The sequence below is a fragment of the Phacochoerus africanus genome, chromosome 10, assembly GCF_016906955.1.
Source record: "Phacochoerus africanus isolate WHEZ1 chromosome 10, ROS_Pafr_v1, whole genome shotgun sequence".
In the NCBI taxonomy this organism is placed as follows: Eukaryota; Metazoa; Chordata; class Mammalia; order Artiodactyla; family Suidae; genus Phacochoerus; species Phacochoerus africanus.
In genome coordinates, this window is record NC_062553.1 from 136,865,431 (window position 1) to 136,885,365 (window position 19,935).

Sequence of the window (19,935 nt, forward strand, 5' to 3'; positions counted from 1 at the left end):
GGATCTGCTTTCATTCAGTTGATCTTTTCTCCTGGTATGTGTGGTAAGTTTTGATATCATGCCAGTTAGTCCTTTTGGAAAAATTGTAGAGAAAATTTGAGTCTGAGGTTTTGTAAACATCCTACAGAAAAGACTTACTTTTGCTTTTGGCAGGCAATTGAGCAGGGGCAAATCATTTTAGCCAAAATAGGAATGTATAGTTTTAAAGTTGGGTTTCAGTCTTTTTGCCTGCTTTTGGCCAGTCTTTACTTCTAGATGTCCCACCTGAAATCCTGGGGTGCTAAGCGGGATTCCTTCGTCGTGATGTGTCTTGAAAACACTGACTTCTGTCTTCCCAAGCCTTTGAGACTGCCAAAACTCTGCTTCGTGGTGCCTACAAATCAGTAAATGTCTTAAAGAGAAAAGCAAAGGTGGATGTCAAGTTCATGTTCTCCAGCTGATCACCGTTCTTCAGGCCGTTGCTATGTTGATAAGTCTCCGGGGCTTTCAGACAGCTTCGTAAATATACATTTCGATGAGCTTTTGTGGCTGTTTTGTGCAAGCAGGGAGCACTGTGCTCACAATGGCTCTAGCCCATCACAGTCACAGGAGGTGTTGCAAAGTCCATCGTCTTGACCACGGCTGTATGTGGCTTCGTGCAGAGAAACCTTAAGACGAGGGGAGTTGCCGTTGTGGCTCAACGGTAACGAATTTGACTAGTGTCCATGAAGACACGGGTTTGATCCCTGGCCTCGCTCAGTGGGTTAAGGATCCGGCATTGCCACGAGCTGTGGTGTAGGCTGGCAGCCACAGCTCTGATTTGACCCCTAGCTGGGGAACTAACATACGCTGCAGATGTGGCCCTGAAAAGACAAAAAAATAAAAGAAAAATTCAAGACAAGGGCCGCTCCTCCAGGAATTTATGATTTAGTTTGGAGGAAAAACTCATAGAGACAACCCTTTTCTAATAGTAGAAATACTAGTGTGTTTATGCATTAAGTGGATCTTGAAACTCTTGGAGGCCGTGGGCCATGCTTAATTAATATTTATGTCTTAAGTAAGTGCTTGGTAAATATGAATGAATGGGCGTGAAAACAAGTACTGTAGGAGTTTAGGGTAGAGTAAAAAGATTGTGTGTGAGCCACTATCTGAGCAGGGCTGACTAGGTCATAAGGGGTTTCTTGGTAAATTTATAATGTTTGTGGAGGTTGAGGGGATAAGAGGCTAAGTTTAAATCCAAGGAGAAAAGATTTGCAAAGCCAGAAGGAAGAGCGGGAGGCACAGGAGGCAATGAGGATGCCATTCCTTCTGTACCAAAGGATTTAGGGAGGATACCATTCCTTCTGTACCAAAAGTTTTAGAAAGGAGGTCCTAGTTACATAGAGTGGAGGCCTGTGTGGGAATAGGGAATATCGGATTGTGGGATGTTGCTTTTCTTCTATGGGCAGAAGCGTTTTCACATGACTTCCATGGAATGGTCATAGAAGTTAAGCCAAAGAAAGAAAGAAAGAAGACATTGAGGTTTGGGAAAGTTTGATTTAACAGATTTGTTTACTGCAAGATCTCTTTGAACTTTTGAAGCGTGCATGGTGAATTTCCAAAATTGTCTAAACTCAGCACAATTTTGTTTATAAAGGAACCATTGCTGCTGCTGCTTCTTGGTTTTTTTTGGCCACCTCGAGGCCTATGGAGTTTCTGGGCCAGGGATCAAATTCAAACCGCAGTGGTGACCTACACCAAAGTTGCAGCAATGCTGGATCCTCAACCCGCTGTTTTGGGCCAGGGATTGATCCTGTGTCCCAGCGCTTCCAAGAGGCAGCCGATCCCATTGTGCCCCAGTGGGAACGCCGGAACAACGTTTCTGGAAACATACTTTGGGAAATTGGGATATGTGGGCATTGCGAAACACTTGCTGGATGTTGCACTAGCATGAAAGACCCGGGAAAGCGGGAGCGTTTGCAGCATTGTTCACAGGGCTGCCTCGCAGAAGTTTTTCTCAGTTTGAATGAAGCGTTGGTTTTACTGGATGAAGGAAGAATGCAATCAGGACAAAGTCCTTTTTTTACCCAGATGAATCTGGTAGGATGCTATAGGATGGACTGTAGGGGGAAGAACCTAGGACCTGAAAAACCAAAAAAAAAAAAAAAAGCCACTGTTAAAATTACCCAGAACTGAGGGGTTTTTCCTTGGATGTGGTGACATCCTTGGAAATGGAAACTAAAATGGGAGGGACAGTGATGTGTCTCGTGAAGAGGATTGATAAGGTTGGATGACAGATTAGATGAAGGAGGAAGGAGCTGCTCAAGGTGCTCGGAGCTTGAATGGCGCCGAGGACGACGGAGTCTTTGTTGGGAGAAGGAATTTCTGTGTGAAACGTTGTCGGTTTTCTTCCTGCAGCCTAGTGATCGCGATGGGCTCTTGAAAGCAGGACCTCGTTCCGTAACATTTTGCCTTGTGTTTGGGAACTCTCTGTACAGAAAAGATCACAAGTTTTTAAACAGTAAAGCTAGGGATGGGAGAGAGTTTGAAGGAAAAACACAGGAAAACAGCCCTATTTATTTATTTATTTATTTTTGTCTTTTGTCTTTTTGTTGTTGTTGTTGTTGCTATTTCTTGGGCCGCTCCCGCGGCATATGGAGGTTCCCAGGCTAGGGGTTGAATCGGAGCTGGAGTCACCGGCCTACGCCAGAGCCACAGCAACGCGGGATCCGAGCCGCGTCTGCAACCTACACCACAGCTCACGGCAACGCCGGATCCTTAACCCACTGAGCAAGGCCAGGGACCGAACCCGCAACCTCATGGTTCCTAGTCGGATTCGTTAACCACTGCGCCACGACGGGAACTATAAAACAGCCCTATTTAAACATGTGCGCACACACGCTGAATTCGAGGGAGACCATAAGTATTGTGCCAAGTTCAGATTAACCTGCAAGGCAACTTTTCTAAAATCCAGCTCATGATTCTATGATATTTACATATAAAGTATGCCAGTTAGAACACTTGCAATGCATGGTGATGAAGATGAGATCATTATCTTGAGCCGCTTCTTTTTGAAAAGAAAGTAGAGTATTCTAGGATTGTCGGCGAGGGGGCTTCTGATTTGGGGAATGAATGGGCTGTGAGATTGGAAATGTAGGTTCTATCTAGTCCAGACATGCTGAGAGTCAAAACATAGGCAAAGCCCAACTATCAGCATCACCCTCTATGTCCCAGGGGCCCAAGTTCTCCAGCTCGGAAGAGGCAATGGATGGATGGAATAGTAGCCAGGCAGACTTTAGACTCATAGACTTAGATTTCAGTCCTGGGGAGGAGTAAGTTGCTTCTCAGCTGTTAGTCTACTTATCTATAAAGTTGGAATAGGCATCTCATAGGAGAGTGGTGAGGATTAAATGAGGTGTGAAATAACCAGCACCATAGCAATCAGGCCCATGTGTATACATCAGTGAATGAATGTTACGACCCCTTAGATACACCTGCCTGCCAATCAGATTTGCTTCCATCTGAAGTCACATGGCCATGAGTATTGTGTCAAGGGGTCTCGAAGGATGCTGCATTTGTGATGATGACAATTAAGAGTGATGATAAAACTGATTTAATAAAGAGTACCAGAAAAATTTTCAAAAACATTTTCAGAGGATTTACAAGTAACGTGTGGTAGTTATAGGGATCAAGTGTTGGTGATGCTAGAAAGAAAAAAAAAATTTGTCCTTTCTGGAAAAGTTGTAAATGCATGGGTAGTACTACCAAGAATAAAAATGAAATAAATCTAAAGAACAAAACATGGTTTTCACTAATGGTAACAAACATCTCCTTTCCATTACACCAGTGAGAAGAAGCTCATTACAGATGCTCTTAATAAAAATCAGTTTCTGAAAAGACTGGATCCTCAGCAGATCAAGGACATGGTGGAATGCATGTATGGGAGAAACTTCCAGCAGGGCAGTTACATTATTAAGCAAGGAGAACCAGGAAACCACATCTTCGTGCTGGCAGGTAGGTGTGCCAGATTCTTCCTGTTATCGTATAACATATTTGCCCATTGCTTAATGGTTTTTTTTGCAAGCATTTATAAAAATGGAAAATTGGTTGTTCTGTGTGTGGAAAACAAAGCAGTTTGAGCTCATCGAGAAACCTCGTTGCTGTAGTCATCATGGTGAGAATAGTTCATCTTTACAGGAGGGTTTCTGTATGTCAGGCATCCTATGAGAACTTAATAGATCTCGCCTCACCTTCACCAGTTCTGTTAGGCGAGCACTACTATCTTCAACGTTTCTAATGTAGAATGTCACAGAGAGGTTAAGTAACTTATCCAAGGCCACACAGCGCATTAGTGCTGCAGGTAGAAGGCAAATTGAAACAGTCTGATTTGAGAGTCTGTACTTTCAGTCACAGTGCTTCTCACTCAACAGCTACAAAAAGGTGTTTCCAAATATTCAAAATACTGTTGCTTTTGTTGACCTTTTCCCATTGTTGCCCAATGGAAAAGAAAACAGTTATTTTTGTGGCTCTGTAAAGTATGTTAGTTATATACTGCTGATTTCAAAAGGTAATTTAAGTTCATGTAGCCAACAGGCAGATGAAATGGAATACCTTGAGAGTAAAACTGGGTGTGTTTAGAGCCGTTTAAATGGCTTCCTCCACATATGACGGCTTGAACCTACTTCTGTGCTGGGTAGATCCTAATGGTTAGATAGGCAAGGGACTGATTTCTCAAATGTAGATCAAATGCATCAGTCTTAGAGACGGTTTCAATACTTGTTTTTAGCTGTAGAAGCAAGAACTTATCTGAATGGGGCTTATGGTTATTGCATGCCCTGTCACATTCTGAATTTTTTGAGTTTTAGAGAAAAAAGCGAACTGGCTTGCCCAGAGGAAGTGGTACCCTGAGATTGGCTCGGGCCTTCTTTTTGGCATTATCGATCCTGGCAATCTGAGCAATGATTGTTTTTTTAAATGATTTTTATTGATGGCCAACTATGTTCAAAGCCCAGTGTTGAGTTCTGAGAGAGACACACGGTTAATGAGACGTGATTCTGTGGGAGGTTACATTCTGGTAAGGGGCACGCAAGTTGAGACAGATCCTTGTACAGCGAGGAGGGTGAAAAGAATCACAGGAACCAAGAAACCACGTTACGCGATGCTTTTCTGACTCCTGTTGCCTCGAGGCCTTAGGTGCGGAGCAGAAGTTGCATATCCGAAGTCATATGTGTGTATGATTCCACTCATGGTGTATAAAAGATTATTTTCTATATTTTGATTCTTTAAACATGCCAGTTTCGTAATTACTGGTATATTATTTGCCATATACATCTTTGTAGATGCCCTTAAAGTTAAAGTCATTCCCCAATAATTATTCTACCCAAGAAGTGAATTCTAGTCCTAATTAAGCCAGCCTTCAAGTTTTAGGGACAGTGGCCCAGAGCACATCCCCCCCCCCTTTCAGTTTGTCTCTTGGTCATCTCGCTTCTGCTTTAGCAACACTAGAACGCTCCGGCGGAGAAGGTAGGTCCTCAAGTCAACCGATATTTGTGAAACCTGCTGAGAAAGGATGAGAAACTCATGTCAGCTCATCTCGTTCCTTATCAGAAACTCTGATGAAAGGCTTGGGGAGAGAAGGGTTTGCACAGAAGTCAGCATCAAGGCGGTTACTGCAGTCGGCTGTGGCCCACGAGGAAATGAAAACTGGACAGTCTCGTTTGAATTCATTACAGTGTTACCTAAGAATGGAACTGGGTGATTTAACGGATTGAGCAAATTAGTTTGTTGATTTAAACTCTCCCCTTTATAAAACACAGCAGCAAGAGTCAACACTAAAAACATATTTGGCTTAAACTTTCGTATTCCATGTAATTATTCAGTATCGCTCAAGTCCCATGAGCCATAACCAGTTAGGAAAAAACAAAAAAAAACAACTAAAACCAAAAAACTCGAAATGCAGAAAGTCTATGATACCGACGCAACAGGACAATTAAGTGGTTTCAGGGGGATAGAATTTAGTTGTACTGAGAAATGAATAAATTCCGTATCTAATTTATAAGATTCAGAGCCCAAAGGGAATTCATTCTTCCTAGAATGTAAGTTCTAACAGAAAAAAAAATATATTTTCTCTCCTGTCTTCCCTGCCTCTCTGGCACCTGTGCCATTTCCTGGCACAGCAGAAGTATTCAAATCAGATGGGTTGGGTGCACGGGTGGGCATGGAGCGGTCGTAGTGGTGACCGGGAGAAGGAGCGATTAGGTCTTCAAGCGAGAGAGAGCTGGCCGCACGATTTTCTTCCTCTATGGATATAAGTCTTTTTTGCATTTGATTTTGGTTAGGTTCGGTTTTGTTCGCGTTTGTTCGCAGGGAAAGGTGAAGGGAACTACCAGGGCAGAAGAAGTGTGAGGAAGTTGCCCGAAGTTCCGTCTTTCCTCCTCCAAACTTTGCCTTGACAAAGACTGGCACAAGCATTCTGCTTTTTCTTCTTTATGACCTTAGCTTTTAGAGCAGTTTTAGGTTTACCTACAATTAACAGGGAGGAATAGAGCTTTCCCGTGCACCCTCTGACCCCACACATCCATAGCCCCCCCCCCCCCTTATCAGTATCATTCACCAGCAGGTTACTTTCTTTTTTTTTTCAACCGAGGAGGAACCTACGTTGATACGTCATAATCACTCAGAGTCCATGCGTGGGGTTGTCCATTCTGTAGTTGGGGCAAATGTGTAGTGACATGTATCCATCATTGTACTATCACACAGAGTATTTTCACTGCCCAGAAAATTCCCCCTTGCTCCGAGTGTTCATCGCCCACCTCCCTCGGGAGCCACTGATCTTTCCATGTTCTCGTTGTTTTCTCTTTTCCCAGAGTGTCCTGTAGTTGGAACCACAGAGCGTGTAGCCCCATCAGATTGGCTTCTTTCACGTAGTGATATGCATTTAGCATCCCTCCATATCTTTTCAGGGCCTCTCATCTCATTTCTTCATAGCCCCGAGTAAGGTTTCCCTGGGTGTCTCAGAGTTGATCCGTTTACCCACTGAAGGACATGTTGATCACGTCCAGGTTTGGCCGCTGTGAATAAGGGCGCTGTAAGCATCTGTGTGCAGGTTTCTCGGCAGACCTGAGTTTTCAGCTCCGTTGGGTAAATACTAAGGAGCACAATGGCTGGATGGCCCGGTTCGAGTGTTTCTAATTTTGTAAGAAGCCACCCAGCATTGGCTGTACCGTGTCGCGTCCTCACCAGCAGCGAACGCGCCTTCCGTTGCTCCGCATCCTCCCCACCGCGTGGTGTGGATGCCCCTGCGTCCGGCCGTTGGAATAGGGGTGCGGTCGTCTCTCCCTGTTGTTTTAATTTGCATTTCCCTGGCAAATGTGACGTGGAAGGTCCTTTCATACGCTCATTTGCCATCTGTGTATCTTCTCTGGTGAGTGTCTGTTAATGTCTTTGGCCTGTTTTTTAATTGGATTGTTTTCTTATTGATGAGTTTCAAGTGTTCCTTGTATTTTTTGTAAAACGGTCCTTCGTCAGATGTATCTTTTGCAAAAATATTTTCTCTAAGTCTGTGGCTTGTCTTTTAATTCTCCTACAGTATTTTTCTCAAGCACTCTTCTTATGGGCTTTATTTATTAATTCATTGCAATAAATGAGGGGTTAGGCAACAACAAGACATATGGTGAAGTAGCTTACCCAGGGTGGTGCAGCCCTACAGTCGGAGGCAGTCAGGGATGTACAGCCCTACAGTCGGAGGCAGGCAGGGTCGTGCAGCCCTACAGTCAGACCAGGCAGGGGCATACAGCCCTGCAGTCGGAGGCAGGCAGGGCCAGTCCACCTCTCAGTTCTGACGCATTAGACCTTCTGCCAGTGTGAACAGCTGTGCCGTGTTTTCAGGACATAGGACATGCAGTGATTGCTATGTTCTTTGTTTAAGAGAAATAGCTTCATGTGTTACATTTTTCATGGGATAGAATGAATTTTCAACAACATACTTGCCATCCACTGCTTCAGGGAAAGAGCTTTGTAGCAATTCTAATATTAACAACTCTAATGCTTCCTCTGTGTGCTGGGTTGTTCTATGATCCCCACCTACGGTAGCATATTTACGTCTTAGGATTGTGTGAAGTAAATGCTGTCAGCACTGCCCCTGTTATTGATAAGGAGCCCAGGCAGAGCGGGTGACTCTCAAGGCAAAGCAGCTAGAAAGCGTGGGCTTCAGTCTGAACTCTTAACTGTTTTATAGTGATGGGAACCTCAAAATAACTGCGTGCTTTGTGTACCTTCTGAGTGTTTGGTTTTTTTACTTTATGGAATCCAGGTGGATTTTGATTATTTTTGTTTTGTTTTGCATTTTACTTGATAGAGGGTCGGCTGGAGGTGTTCCAAGGGGAGAAATTGCTCTCATCCATCCCTATGTGGACAACGTTTGGGGAACTTGCCATTTTATACAACTGCACAAGGACAGCCTCTGTGAAAGGTGACAGCAATGGCATGGTGTATTTTCACTTGTTACGCAGTGTGAAAGATAAGCTAAGTTGTTATTCCATCCTGAGTCTTTTTGTCTCTCATGGTGCCCCAAATGCCCTTATTAATAGAAATGCTACACTTATAAAAAGATTTATATTGAAGCTCTTGTTTAAATGATTCGGGTTTAAAAACCCTTTCCATCAGATACCTGTAGATAAAATATGAATATGGCTTTAAACAGAATTGATTTCCGTATTTGCTTTAGTGGCTACTTCATTTTTTTACTACATAGAAATATGTCTTTGGTTCATTCAGAATGTTGGCTTTTTATTCCTCCATGAGGTTCTGACTATATTGTAAATCAAATTAATTAAACCAATAGAATGTATAAATACCAAAAGGTATGAATTAATGAGCATTTTCATGAGTGACTTTTGGGATTAGTTCAATTGCCTCTCCTTAAGGTTCTTGCTTGTATTGACTTTATTCACGGTAATATTGGGTTTTCTTCTGAATTACTTGATCGGTGTTTCTCAGGGTTTGGGACTGGGTTACATGCATCACTATTTTTACAGTATTTGATAAAAATGCAGATTCTGAGAGCCCCACCTTGAATAATCTCTGGTGTCAGGGCTCAGGGATCTCTTTCTAACAAGAATGTCAAAATAATTCTAATTCTCTCTAAAGTTTAGTAAACCAGAGATTTGGATTTTGATCTCTTTTATAGGCTTTTATCACTCCTTTAAAAAAAATCTCACTACTGTGATTTCGTATAGATTTTTTAAGAGCTGCTACTTCTCTTCCTTTTTAGATTTCATTCTTATTTTTAATAACTTCCCTATGATAAATTGTCTCAAAAACTGTCTTGCATAATATCTTTGAAAATTATTTTATATATTTTACATAAACGTAACCATAGAGATTTTAAAAATATATTGGCTCTCATTGGCAGCAGTGTCTAAACAACATAAAAAGTCATGAAAACACACACACACACACACACACACGCACACGCACACACACCCCCTCACAGAGCGTTCACTTTCAATTATCTGCTTGTGAATTCTTCATTCTCTGGATTAGTTACAGGCTGGCTGGCTTTCCATTGTGTAACAGCACAAATCTGAAATATATCCTGATGCTGTAGTGTGTAATTAAGAATTTCAAATAATTTTAATATTATCCTAAGCAAAACAAATTAGAAAGGAAATCTTTTGCTGCTCGCTTCCAAATCATGGTTCATTTCAAAGCCAAAAATGACGTTATAAAATTACCTCTTTATATCTCTGCTTCCTTCCATTTGCATGCTTAATGCATTTTCCAAGAAATATCATTTTATGAGAGTACATGAAAATTTTATTGATTAACATTTGGAATGTCTTCTTAAGGTTAAGAACTAAACAGTATTTTATTATTTTCTTGATTTTTCTAAAGCTATTACCAATGTTAAAACATGGGCACTAGATCGAGAAGTATTCCAGAATATAATGAGAAGAACAGCTCAAGCTAGAGATGAACAGTACAGAAATTTCCTCAGAAGGTAAGAGAAACACATTAGAGCAGAAGGTGGTAGAGCCATATTGTGGATGTGATGGTTTTTATCAGAGTAATTATTTTCCTATAGCTTTTCCTATTCAAGCATTTCTCATATGATTAAACCAAAGAAACAAAAGTATTCTCTTGTAGTAAATGCCACTGTATATAAAAAATCATGTGTTTTTTTTAAATTTTATTGGAGTATAGTTGACGTACAATGTGTTAGCTTCAGGTGTACAGAAAAGTGAATCAGCTTTATATATGTATGTGCATATATAATATCCATATGTGCCCAACCCCTAGTCATTCTCGTTTTTCCCATATAGGTTGTTACAAAATACTCAGTAGATTTCACCGCGCTATACTGCACGTCCTTGCCAGTTGTTATACGTAGGGTGCATATATGCCAATCCCGTTCCCCTAATTTATTCCTCCCTGCAAGGTTCCCCTTTGGTAACTGTAAGTTTGATTCCAAAATCTGTGAGTTTGTTTCTGTTTTATAAATAAGTTCTTTCGTGTCATTTTTTATTGTATTCCACGTATAAGTGGTATTAGACGGTATTTGTCTTTCTCTGCCTGACTTACTTCACTGAGTGGGATAATCTCTAGGTCATCCATGATGCTGCAAATGGCATTATTTCATTCTTTCATGACTGAGTAATCCCATGTACATGTACCACATCTTCTTTATCCGTTTCTCTGTGGATGGACATAAGGTTGCTTCTGTGTCTTGGCTATTGTAAATGATACTGTAGTGAACATTGGGTGCGTGTATCTTTTCAAATTATGATTTTCTCTGGATACATACCCAGGAGTGGGATTGCTGGATCATATGTTCGGTCTATATTTAGTTTTTTAATGGTGGTTGCACCAAATTTACGTTCCACTGACAGTGCCAGAACTTTTCTCCACACCCTCTCCAGCATATATTGTTTGTAGGTTTTTTGATGATGAAAAATCTTTTTTTATTCCCAGTTGGCCTTGTTCACTGGTTTGTTTCTTTTGCTAATTTTTCCCTTTTATAGATGGAGTCATGTATAATAAAGGTGTGCAACAAATCCTAAAATATTCACTTGGTTGCTCGATTGGGTTTGAAAGAGGTCCTGTAATTTCAAAGTGAATAGCAGAAAATAATCTATGAATGCTTTTATTAAGGACAACGTTAAATTCAATTTATTTCACCATCTTTCTTTGCTTTACCAGAAATATTTTTTCATTAGCATAGCCACACCATCTTCCAGGTTGCTATTATTTGTAGCAAGTTAACTTGCCAAAAACATTATTACGCTGGCCATGGTGGCATGGATCCTTGAAACATACACATTTTGTCAGCTCTTCTGAACCCCCAACAGCTTGGATGCATCACCTTATAGAAAAACAACTACCTATGTAACCAAAAAGTCAGCTATACATTCACAATTTTTATGGGAAGTATAAGGTCCCCATTTAAACGATTTCTGTGTCTTTTGTCAGAGGTTTGACAGTGTCTGAAGCTGCAATACATCCTGTAAAGAAAGACAGCATGCTAATAGCAGTAAAATATCCTATCGTCTCCAAAAATGAATTCTAAGCTCTTTTTTAAGTATAGCGATTGTGTCTTGCATGATTGGCCTGCAAGGTCCGTGACTCTCGGCTGCGCAGCGCCCGGCGTGTCGTGGGGACTTGGTGGATGCTGAAGGAAGGCGCGTCGGGGGCATGCTTTGCTCTCCCGGGCGCTTAACGACTCCGGCGGGGAGCGGCACTAGGGACAAGCAGGTCACTCCCTGTACGCCGTCAGCGCTGCAGTCATCCTCTTGCGGGGTCCCCCTGAGTACAGGTCGTCTCAGAATCCAGCGCCTGAGAATCGTAGGTCAGCATTTAGGCGAACGAGCCGTTCTTCTCCGAGGCCAGGAGTGGCTGTGGGTGAAGAAACGCGTGCCCGTGGGTCGCGTCGGGTAGGAGACACCATCTGAAGCCGTGGGCACAGCGGTTCCTTCCCTCGGAGTCTGCTGGGTTCCGCCTTTGCGGAAAGAGCTCAGAGAACTTGCTGGGACCCGGTCCTTCCTTCCTTCCTTTTGTGACTCGTTCTCGCACTCATTCAACACACCCTGAGGGCCAGGCGGTGGACAGCAGGGACTCAGCGGTGAGCAGGATAGAGCCCGTCTCTGCGTTCGGGGAGGGGGACAGACAAGAAGCTGTTGCCTCAGATCAGGTTCCTCCCGAGCCCCAGAGGTGAGCGGCTTATGGGAGAGAATTTTCCCTACCACGATAGACCCCGGTCTGGACCAGAGTAGAATGTTCATCGCGGGCACGTGATAATCACTTAAAGCAAAGGAGTAAAAAGTGGCCCCTTGCCGTACATGTCACTGACTACCCGAAAGGTCTGGTAGCCTTTTTACCTTTTCATTGATGAGGAGACGTCGCAGAGAAACACATTTCTCTTTGTTTCATAAGGCACGGTAAGCTCTTTCTTGTTCCACTGCATCTTTTTTATGACGAAGTCTGCGAGGTGTTAAAAGACCCGTGGTGCATGTGCAAGTTATAAAACACAGTAACACAACGAGTGCCACCAAGTGCCAGCCGCGCCCGAGTAGGAAGTTAGCACGTGCGCCCCGTGTCACTTCCGAGCCTTCTTTGGGGTCCCTCCTCTCCTCGGAGTCATCTCTACTCAGAGAGACGAGTCATCATCACCGTGGTTTTCTGTATTATTTTGCCTGTAGCACGATTTCACTTATTTTGGAACTTTACAAAATGAGTGTCATTTTTGCAACTCCGTTTTTTTTTTTTTTTCACTCAATACATTTCTGTAAGGTTCCTCTACTTTGTTTGTCCAGTCATCTCTGCTGTTGGAGAGCTCTGCTCCCTGACTCAACCACAGGGCGTGCACCTGCTCTCCCTTTGGGGGTGTTCCAGTGCTTTGCAACTGCAGGTGGCTCAGATGCAGACAGTCTTACACGTGGCTCCCGGCTCCATGCCTCCCGGCGCAGAGGTGCGAGGATCAGTCTAGATTCTCTTTTCCAAAAATCAGATCCAACCAGCTATTTATAGAGGAGCATCCTCTTTCCTTAGGGATGTCGGATTTTAGATGGTACGAGAGAAGGGTCTACCTTACAGAAATTGTATCAACAGCCCTGTGTGAAAATGGATCAAGTAGAAGAGAGACTTCTCTCCAAGAACAGTGTAATCACATTGACTGGTGAACTGGACTGAGTGGAATTTCCGATTTTCTTCAAACACCTTACTTGAAATACATGATTTTTAATATGTAAAAGGCAGCAGTATTCTATTGCAGTCTCTGTGTACTGTTAGTATCTGTAAGAAGGTTCCTGTCACGCCTCTGGCCAGCATTCGCGTTAGAAGACAGTACAGCGTGCCTAAGAACCTGAGATGATTTCCATGCTAATTCCTACATTCCCCTTGGACTCGGTCTTTACTTAATTACAAAGATTTCGGTGAAAATCTGATCCTCCCCTGGAAGCAGAGCTTCCTGGCCCATGCCCATAAAAGGAGCCTATAAAGAACGCTTTTCTTGATTTTTTTCCTGTTCACGTTACCGTACTATGTTTATTTATTTGCCTGTGGTATATGTCTGTGATTATATGTGATTATATAATTTCAGTGTATTTGAAAGCCAGTTATTTATATGTGATAGATTTAGAGGTTTACTTTGGAAAAACTGAAGTGCGTGATATTTTTGAGAATGCATGCAAAGATATTGAATCTATGTCGAGGTGTGTGTTCATCGTTTTAATTCAGGAAGATAATTAAATATAGGTTTCTTTTTCATTTTGAAGTGTATCCTTGCTGAAGAATTTACCCGAAGATAAATTAACGAAGATCATTGACTGCTTGGAAGTGGTAAGAAATTTTCAAGCAAAAACTGCATTTCATTAGAAGATCTTCTAGTCGTGTCATTACTGTGCACTGCCATTGAACAAACAGGACAGGATGCTGATCACCAGTCCACAGAGACCAGGAGCCTTTGTCTATTGTGAAAAACCCGAGGCCCATTCACACTGAATGAAGGGCTGGGACGGGGTCAGGGCTCTTTGGAAATGTATGAAAGAAAATTGGGTTTTCACGTGTAACGTTGCATAATCTTTTTAGTATATTTCAGCAAACTCATCTGCCTCCCTCAAGAGGCATTTGATTTTCCACAGTCAGCATCGCAGTCCCTTCCAGAGTTTTCATAGTCTGAAGGAGGCAGAGACGCATGACCAGGTCGCAGAGGAAAGCCGGGCTGAGTGCGTTTGAGACAGGCTTCCGAATCAGGCTGTGAAAACGCCAGACCGGCAAGCTCTGGGCTCTGAAAAGACATTAAGAGACAAACAAAAAACACCCTGCACTTCAGGAGATCTTCACCTATTTTAACATCTAGGGGAAAACGGCAAATGGGAACATGTTCAAAAACTCGGCACCACGCAGATGGTTGGTTCTGGTCCAAGACTTGTCAAGTCTTTTCATGAGCGTTGCTTTTATAACCCGACATGTATCTTAGATTCCAATAATGTGCATTATATGAAAACCCCTTCGGAGATTAACATTCGAAGTAAATAGCCTCTCTCTAGTTTGGGGCGGGGTCCATGTCATTGAAGCCAAATGGCTTTTGGGGCATTTAGAGGAGGTGGGGAATATAAGGATATATTTATAGTATATAGAATATAACACATACAAAGGAGTCACATGTAGACCTTAGGCTTTTATAAAGCTCTTCCCAGTGGGAGACAAAAAAAAACCCAAAAAACTCCTCAAGACGGACTGTTGACAGATTCATGCCTCTGTCAATCACAAAACAGAATGTAAACTACTATCTGGTGAGGAGGGAGCACTGCCCATTTTATCCTTAAGTGTAAGCGACACCAGCAGTGTTTCCACTTACACTCCATGGAACCCATCCAGCAGTTTATCAAGGACAGGCCATGATGACACAGTGCCTGGCCTTGTGTCCCCAGAGCGTTCAGATATGAAGTCATTTTCAAGAGGACTCCGTGCCCTGCATCTCTTGGGATGTTCTCAGTGTAACATAACCCAGTCACAGATGTTACAAATTAATAATTCATCCTAATTTCTGGGAGTTGTTTTTTTTTTTAAAGCTGGAGAGGACTATATTTTTCTGTTAACTGAGGAAATCTGTTTTTAATGTAATACTAATAGAGTAGATTCACCAGAGGGGAATTCCATGCTGACAGCAAATATTAACATTTAGTATCATTAAAAATAAATGGTAAATTAGACATATTTATAGCAGCCCCAGGCACTCGCTACAGAATGTATAGATGGGGGCTCCAGCCTAGTATTAATTAACACACAATTCGGGTTCGAAAGTCTCATCTTTTAAAACACCCTAGAAAGGCTTTATTATATATTGGTGTTTGCAGACAGCCGTGCAGTTTATAAAGGGCTCTTTATTTGTACCTGGCAAACAAATAGGTCTCTGTAATGTGTGAAAATTCTCAGATTCGGAAGTGATTGACAAGGGAGTAGTGGGATCTATTTAGCACTAAGAAAAGCACATAATTTAGCAGCAGAGCTTGGACTAATGACCCATCAGCAGGGTCCTGACAGCAGCCAATCACTTATGCATTGGGGCTATGACAGGGGGCCCCCGCTGAGTTGCAGGGCCAGCTGTCCCACAAACTGGCTCCAGAATCTTTGAGAAAAGCAGGCTGAATCTGGTGTGCTGTTTGGGAGTTGGTGTGGGTGGTTTTCGATTTCTGTGCAGGGCGTGGGGAGGGGTGGTCAGGATTCCCCATCACCAGGCAGTTGATCTGATGTGTTCGGTTAAGACTTCGTGGAACTCCGAGGTCAAATGGCCCGAATGTGCAGTGTTCTCACCGCGTTTCTTACTTGAGCCGAAAACACCCAGAGCACCACCCCCTCCTAGAGGCAGACGTGGCCTTTAAACCTCTTCTCGGGTTCTCACGGGAAGAGGAGGGTGGGGACAGGAGCGCCGTGTTCACCAGGGTGCTCTGAGTTCACCAGTGAACACTGGGAAGCATGATGCAGACTCCAGAGGCAGGGTCGCTCTTGACGCTGAGGAAGAGGACAGTGTGACTGGGCCCCTGGCCGCCGCGCAGGATGGAGGACCAGCGTGGAAGAAGTTTCTCTTTCCCAGGAAGCAGGCCTTGGACAGTGCGGTGGATCGGAAAGTCACCTAACTCCTTGTTGCCGCGCTTTGGTGTTTGACCTGGTGACCCTCTGCCCTGAGACTCTGATGCGGCATCTTTCAGGAAACGGGAGGTGTTGTGAGATGGGTGAGGGTGAGGAGTGTGGAAGTGCCTGCCCTTCATCAGGGCAGCCGTGGTCCTGCTCAAGAGGCAGCTTCCCGGGTGCGACCTCACACGGGCTGGATCAGAAACGGGGCTAGGGACCCAGAAACCCACATTTTAACTGCAGTTCTTAGGCTTATTCAAGTTATGAATGAAATACATATATTTAGGGTTTTCCACAGTCTGCTCTTCACTTCCTTCGTGAACTTTCCATTCTTTATCATTTTCTGCAGGTCTAAACTTCCTTTCTTACAGTTCCAGCTAAACTTGCATAAGCCGGAAGCCTTTTCTCATTCGAATGGTTATATCCAGACCCATAAGAAACTTGAGATAATTATGGATTTTGTCAGTTTATGGACCAGTTTAGTTACTACAGGTGAGGTACCCAAGTGTCCTAGGAAGTTAGCTTGTCCAAAGTCTGGCAATGAGGGCTTTTTGTCTTGCTTTTGTCCCTCGCAGCTGTCAGTTAATCCTGGTGGGCACAGGGTCTCCTCAGCTATAGATAAAGGGGTGCCAGGCACCATCGATATGGGCTCTCTCAGAGTTTTGGTTACAGAATGCTATACATTTGGTTCCCTCAAAAGGAAGAATTTCTGTTGGTTTTCATTTTGTAGACTGTTTCCTTGGAGATAAGAAATCAGGTACCAAGTTATGTCTGAATGGTTGATAGAGGTGTTTTGGCTATAACATGTCTCTCGTACTTGGACAAACAAAAAATAACAGGTAACAAACCCAGATAACTCTGTGCAGTTTTTTAAACAGTCAACATGGGCACGTGGTCACATGAGCAGAGAGAGAGCAAGATGACACACACGATGACTGCGTATCATCAATACTGCTTTGTAGTGAAGCTTTCTAGCCACTTGCTAAAGACGCTAAGGACGTCCTAGGCTTGAATCTTTGCCCTCCATCACCTTGGATTTCAATTCTGATTTTATATATTCCATTTACAGGCACTCGGGTTCTCTAGCATTTTGCTGGCTGTTGCAGGATGAGCGTTTCCCTACGTGAAAAACTCTTTCCATCTTTCACTGTTGCTGTTTGTGTAGTTTTCTTCCGCTGTAGGGAAAAATTGACTCCTTCATTTTTCCTTTTTGCCATATGCTAAGTAACTACTCTCATCATTTGTAGATTTCTTCTTTTAAAACATCTTTTTCAGACTTGTGGGGCACAACTCATTGGTGGGTCATGAAATCAACACTTAAAAAAAATATCAGCGTCGTAAGCATAAATATTGTTCCAACGTGCTTCAGTTTTATACAAATGTGTGTGTGCCTGCTCACACGTGTGTATTTGGGTGTACATGTAAAATGTATTTCTTACTGCGGGGCGGCGTGAAAAATGCTTGAAAACCATTGCTCCACAGGGTAGGTTCTGTGGCGTCTTGTCCTCTAAGGGACCCCTTTGCAATGGAATAAAGCACACAGTTTGCGTCTCTCTTTTGGTCTTGGTGACCACCCTGGCTGGACTGGCCGCACTCCCCGGTTGACAAACATTGGCCAGTCTAGTGTCATAGCCAGTACTTACCAGTATGTATTTTTGTTCTGACCTACATCCACGGGCTTTTCTGATCTATGAAGTTACTGTCAACACCCTGGGAGGTATTATTTATCTTCCTCCCTTGGTTTTGGGTGACAAAGACTCACCTCTGGGGAAAAATACCACTAGGAACCTTGCCCCTTGAGAAACAACAAAGCCTGTCTCAGTGCTCCCTTTCCAGCTTCTCCCTCGTAACTTCTCTGACTGTCAGGAGCTGAAGCTGCTCATCTCTGCAGAGCGGAGTTTCCTAATAGGTGAAGAACAGCCTGCTGGCCCTTTAAAACCCTCCAGCCTCCTTCTGCCCCGTGGGGGGACTGGTGACTGAGCTTGAGGTGGGAACGTGAGCTGCTGAGAGCAGACGGCCTGAACCGGGCGCTGCTGTGATGCCAGAGGTGTAGGAAAGAGAACTGAAGATGAGCTCCATCAGCAAGAGCCCAGACTGCATTGTCGCCTAACCTCTTGGAGGCCCAGGCTGCTCAGTGGCCACGCTGGGCGTGATGGCGAGAAGGTGTGGGGCAGAGCTGGTGTGAGAAAGAGGAGAGAGCTGGCGGAAGCAGGCTCTGGTGTAAAAAACGCAGAGAGTGTTTTCCCAGTAGAGGAGCAGCTTGACTCCTGCTCAGCAGCAGCGCGGGGAGGATGCTCGGTTGGCTTCCCCGGATCGTTGCGGAGCCGGGTGGCCGCCTTCAAGCCCGTGGCGCCTCTGCTCCCTCCAGCCTGGCTCCTCTCCTCACGCTCTCTGGGCCGAGCCGTTAACCTCGGGGCGCGAGTGTGCAGGCAGATGCCCGGGACGATGCGCGGGCCTGGCGTGGCCGCGGCCGCCCCGCGTCTGCCCTCAGCGGGGAGGCTGGGAGTGCGGGTCCCCGGGCAGCGGCGCATCGCGGTGGAGGACGAGCCTCTCTCAGCCTCTTTCTCAGGAACTAACCGTCCCCTCGTGTCCTCGCACGTTAGAGGTGGCAGGTCGCACCGTCTGAATTTTGCAGAAAAGGAAACCGAGCCCCCGGAGATGGAAGCACCAGCTGAGCAGAGCGTTCTCACCTCCTCCTGGGCACGGCTGTCATGAAGGGGGTGTTCCCTGCATTTTAGGTGCTTTCGGTGCGTCCAGTGCGTCCAGAACCACCGCCGTCTTGAATGGGCTCTACTGTGGGAGGCAGAATGGACCCCCTGCAAAGCGCCCGGACCCTAGACCCCGGAACACCTGAATGTGTCAGGTTACGTGGCAAAAGTTAAGGTTTGAGGCCCTAAAACAGGGAGATCATCTTGGACTGTCTGGATGGCTCAAACAGTCTTACAAAAGCCCCTAAAAGCCAAGGATTTTCGCTGGCTGCAGTTGGAGAGAGGCCGCAGAAGCGGAGGTCAGTGAGGTCTCAAGTGTCTGAAGAGTTTGGTGTGCCAGCGGCTGGTTTTGACGGGGGTGGGTGGGATGCTCCTTCCGAGGCCGGGAGAGACGTCTCTGGGAGCTGAGGGGCAGGTCCAGGCTGCCAGCCGGCAGGAAATGGGAACTTCTCTTACAACCACAAACAACTGACTTCTGCCAACAACCGGATTATGCTCGAAAGTGGATTTTTCCTGGGAGCCTCTAGAAAGGAACGCAGTCGCATGCACACCTTGAATTCAGTCTCCAGAGACCTCAAGCAGAGAAATGCAATTGATCCACACCGTGCCTGGACTTTCTGACCCACAGAAGTGTAGACAACAAATGAGTGTTGTTTTAAGCCACTAAGTGTATGTGGTCATTTGTTGCAGCAGCAGCGGAAAAGTAATGCATGTATCTTTTCTAAATCTTTGAAAGTAAATGTCATTTGAATTTTGTGAACTGGTGAACGTGAAATTCAAAGCGGAACTGAGAGTTGAATCCAGATTTCTACAGCTTCGAAGTGCTTTTTCTTGCAAGATATTATGCTTCCTTCCATGATATGTTGAAATGTCTTATAAAATGTAGAGCTATGTAAATAAAAGGTATGTTTATTAGTATTAGGAGTAGTGCTTATTCCATAAGTATAACTATGTTTTATGAGTTAAGGACCAAAAAAGATACTGAAATAGAGTAGACACAAAAGTAGTGGTTTGGATTTTACTTTCAAGTCTGAAAGAAAACCAAGAGAGAGCAATTATCTTGTTATTTGTGCCTTTTTCAAAAAATTGAACAAGTCCATTTTTTTATTTGCATAAATAATTGAGATTCGTTTTAGTTCTA

At 44.0% G+C, this 19,935-nt stretch overlaps 1 protein-coding gene across 1 annotated transcript in view; it reads left to right on the forward strand.

Annotated features, from left to right (window-relative positions):
- PRKG2 (protein kinase cGMP-dependent 2) overlaps positions 1-19,935 on the forward strand; it is a 100,615-nt gene that overhangs the window by 28,154 nt on the left and 52,526 nt on the right. Inside the window, 4 exon segments of the mRNA XM_047799335.1 lie at positions 3,806-3,972; positions 8,315-8,428; positions 9,853-9,958; positions 13,728-13,791. Coding sequence (XP_047655291.1) covers positions 3,806-3,972; positions 8,315-8,428; positions 9,853-9,958; positions 13,728-13,791 — 451 coding nt within the window.